This window comes from Convolutriloba macropyga, chromosome 8 (assembly GCF_964194025.1).
Source record: "Convolutriloba macropyga chromosome 8, txConMacr16.3, whole genome shotgun sequence".
NCBI lineage: Eukaryota > Metazoa > Xenacoelomorpha > Acoela > Convolutidae > Convolutriloba > Convolutriloba macropyga.
The window spans coordinates 5,294,910-5,298,345 of NC_134475.1; the positions used below are offsets into that span (position 1 = coordinate 5,294,910).

Sequence of the window (3,436 nt, forward strand, 5' to 3'; positions counted from 1 at the left end):
AGGACTATTGTCAATTATCTAAACATTTCCAAAAAAATTGCGACATTTTGCAAAAGAAAGGAGTTTTCTCATATTCGTTTCTCGATAGCTTTGAGAAAGCCTCTGAAAAATCGTTGCCTCAATATGGTGATCAGTGGATAAATTCATTGCCTGGTCAAATTGATGTTTCTGAGGAGGATGTTCAGCATGCTAACAAAGTTTGGAATATGTTTGGCTGCAAAAACTTTGGTGACAATCTCATGTTGTATCTCAAAACTGATGTCACTCTTCTGGCTGACGTGTTTGAAAAATGCCTGAGACTCTTTGATCAGGTATATGGATTAGACCCCTGTCATTACTATAGTGCACCTAATATTTCATGGGATGCAATGCTGAAAACAACTAAAGTGAAGTTGGACTTGCTCTCTGATATAGATATGCTGTTGTTTTGTGAGAGAGCAATCCGTGGAGGATTGAATGGAATTGGTGAGAAACGATATATGAAAGCTAACAACAAATACTTGAATGACTTTGATGAAGGAAAGCCAAGCACGTATGGACTTTTTCTGGATGTCGTTAACTTATATGGTGGAACAATGATGAAAAAACTGCCAACCGGAGGATTTGAATGGTCAGACATCAGCTTGGACAAGATCATGCAAACATCTGACGAAAGTGATGTTGGGTACTTTGTAATGGTTGATCTGAATTATCCTAGCAACTTACATGACTGTCACAATGATTTCCCTCTGGCTGCTGAGAAGTTAAAAATCGATGCTGAGATGCTTTCTCAGTATCAAGTAGAATTGGGAAACAAGACCAGTCATATCCCAAAGCTTCTGGAAACGCTTCAGTCAAAGCAGAATTATGTATGTCATCATTCTGTTCTGAAATTTTATTGTCAACAGGGGCTCCAAGTAACCAGACTACATAAGACTCTGAAGTTCAACCAGAGTGATTTTATGAAGTGCTATATTGAGCACAAAGTTGCGACAACAACCCGGTATCAGCACCTTTGAAAAGAACTTTTTCAAACTGTTGAACAATTCATGCTTCGGAAAAACGATGGAAAATTTGAGATGTCGTTACAAGATGGTATTTGTTGAAAATGAGGAGAAAGCAAAATTTTATTGCAACAAGTACAATTTTGAGAAGTTCACTATATTTTGAGAGAACCTTGTTGGGATCACTCTTAGCCAGAAAGAGATCAGGTGGAATAAACCAACGTATCTGGGTGCTGCGATTTTGGATCTGTCAAAATTACACCTGTACAGGTTTCATTATGAAGAAATGGGGCCTTTGTTTGACATAAAAGCTAGAGTGATGTATCGTGACACTGATTCTCTCTTTTATGAAATTGAGACGGATGACATTTACGAAGATCTTAAACAGCTGAAACACGTACTTGATTTGAGTTATTACCCCAAGGATCATCACTTACACAGTGAATTGAACAAAAAAGTGCCACTTAAATTATCGGATGAGCTGAATGGTGACATTGTGATGGAAGCAGTTTTTCTGAAAACAAAAGCTTATTCTGTAAAAACTTTGCAGAAAGTCACACAAAGTGCCAAGGGTGTGAGCAAACATGTGAAAAAGACACTTCATCATGATAAGTTCAAAGATGTGCTCAAATCAAAATCCCCATTTAGAAAACTATTAACATCTATAACTAGTGACAAACACACACATAACATAACAGAGTCTAACGAAATTGCTTTGAGTGCATTTGACAATAAACGTTATTATCTGGGTGACGGTATAAGCTCATACGCGTATGGACACTACAAAATTGGTCACAAGCGGAAACAGCCCTCGGAAAAACCTCAAAAGTCCTATATTGAGATCAGTGAATGTGAAACCACCAGATATTTAACTGAACAACTTGATACTGAGATTGAAGAAACCTTTCCACCACCTGATCCTGGGTTCTGGAAAACTTCTCAAATTGAATCCGATGAGGAAGAAATATTTGATTTCGATGCAGCTCCAAAAGAAAAGCCGTTCTCAAGATGTCCATATATCGATTTCGAAGCAGAGTAAGAGCCGCCTGCAAAGAAGCAACGCATGTCCAGCAAGCGTTAAACATTGACGATGCTGCCCAATTCCACCCCGGTTGGGAGTCTCAAAAAGTTTTGACGAGGAGATACAATAACCTGCGACTGGTCCGCGCAGGAGCTTCTTGTGACAATAACAGCTTTTATAGGGGATAGCTGCCCAATTCCACCCCGGTTGGGAGTCTCAGAAGTATTGACGAGGAGATACAATAACCTGCGAATGCTCCTCGCAGGAGCCTCTTGTGACAATACCAGCTTTTATAGGGGATAGCTGCCCAACTCCACCCCAGTTGGGGTCTCATGAAGTATTCACGAGGAGACACAAAAACCTGCGAATGCTCCGCGCAGGAGCTTCTTGTGACAATAACAGCTTTTATAGGGGATAGCTGCCCAATTCCACCCCGGTTGGGAGTCTCAAGAAGTATTGACGAGGAGATACAATAACCTGCGACTGCTCCGCGCAGGAGCTTCTTGTGACAATAACAGCTTTTATAGGGGATAGCTGCCCAATTCCACCCCGGTTGGGAGTCTCAAGAAGTGTTGACGAGGAGATACAATAACCTGCGAATGCTCCTCGCAGGAGCTTCTTGTGACAATAACAGCTTTTATAGGGGATAGCTGCCCAACTCCACCCCAGTTGGGGTCTCAAGAAGTATTGACGAGGAGACACAAAAACTTGCGAATGCTCCGCGCAGGAGCTTCTTGTGACAATAACAGCTTTTATAGGGGATAGCTGCCCAACTCCACCCCAGTTGGGGTCTCAAGAAGTATTGACGAGGAGACACAAAAACCTGCGAATAATCCGCGCAGGAGCTTCTTGTGACAATAACAGCTTTTATAGGGGATAGCTGCCCAACTCCACCCCAGTTGGGGTCTCAAGAAGTATTGACGAGGAGACACAAAAACCTGCGAATGCTCCGCGCAGGAGCTTCTTGTGACAATAACAGCTTTTATAGGGGATAACTGCCCAATTCCACCCCAGTTGGGGTCTCAAGAAGTATTGACGAGGAGATACAAAAACCTGCAGGAGCTTCTTGTGACAATAACAGCTCTAAAAGGGGGTTACAAGCTTTTCCACATGTCCATACAACACAAATAGATGTTGAAGAAGATGCTGACGGAGAAGCAGTTTTAAATGGGTACATTTATAAAACTTAAAACAATGACTTAAAACTGAGAATTGTGTCTTAAATTTTTTTAGATGCTTGTTATAAGTAGTTTATTGTTTGTTCTTAACATTGCTTTATTAATTTAATTTCTTAGTTTGTTTCATTTTTACAACTAAAGCAAAATAATATTTCCAAGTTATCTGTTAACAGCATGGTTTTTTGTTTCCTCGGACTCAATAAATAACCATCAAGAGACAAGATAATGTTTGAGTAAATAACCCATAAAAAAGG

General features: G+C 40.4%; 1 protein-coding gene across 1 annotated transcript; it reads left to right on the top strand.

Annotated features, from left to right (window-relative positions):
- The first annotated feature begins 206 nt into the window (after positions 1-206).
- On the top strand, positions 207-2,022 carry LOC142344333 (uncharacterized). The gene is made up of 3 exons (XM_075395920.1): positions 207-982; positions 1,176-1,380; positions 1,534-2,022. Exons 1-3 carry the CDS (start codon positions 207-209, stop codon positions 2,020-2,022), a joined length of 1,470 nt encoding a protein of 489 aa, XP_075252035.1.
- Positions 2,023-3,436: the final 1,414 nt, after the last annotated feature.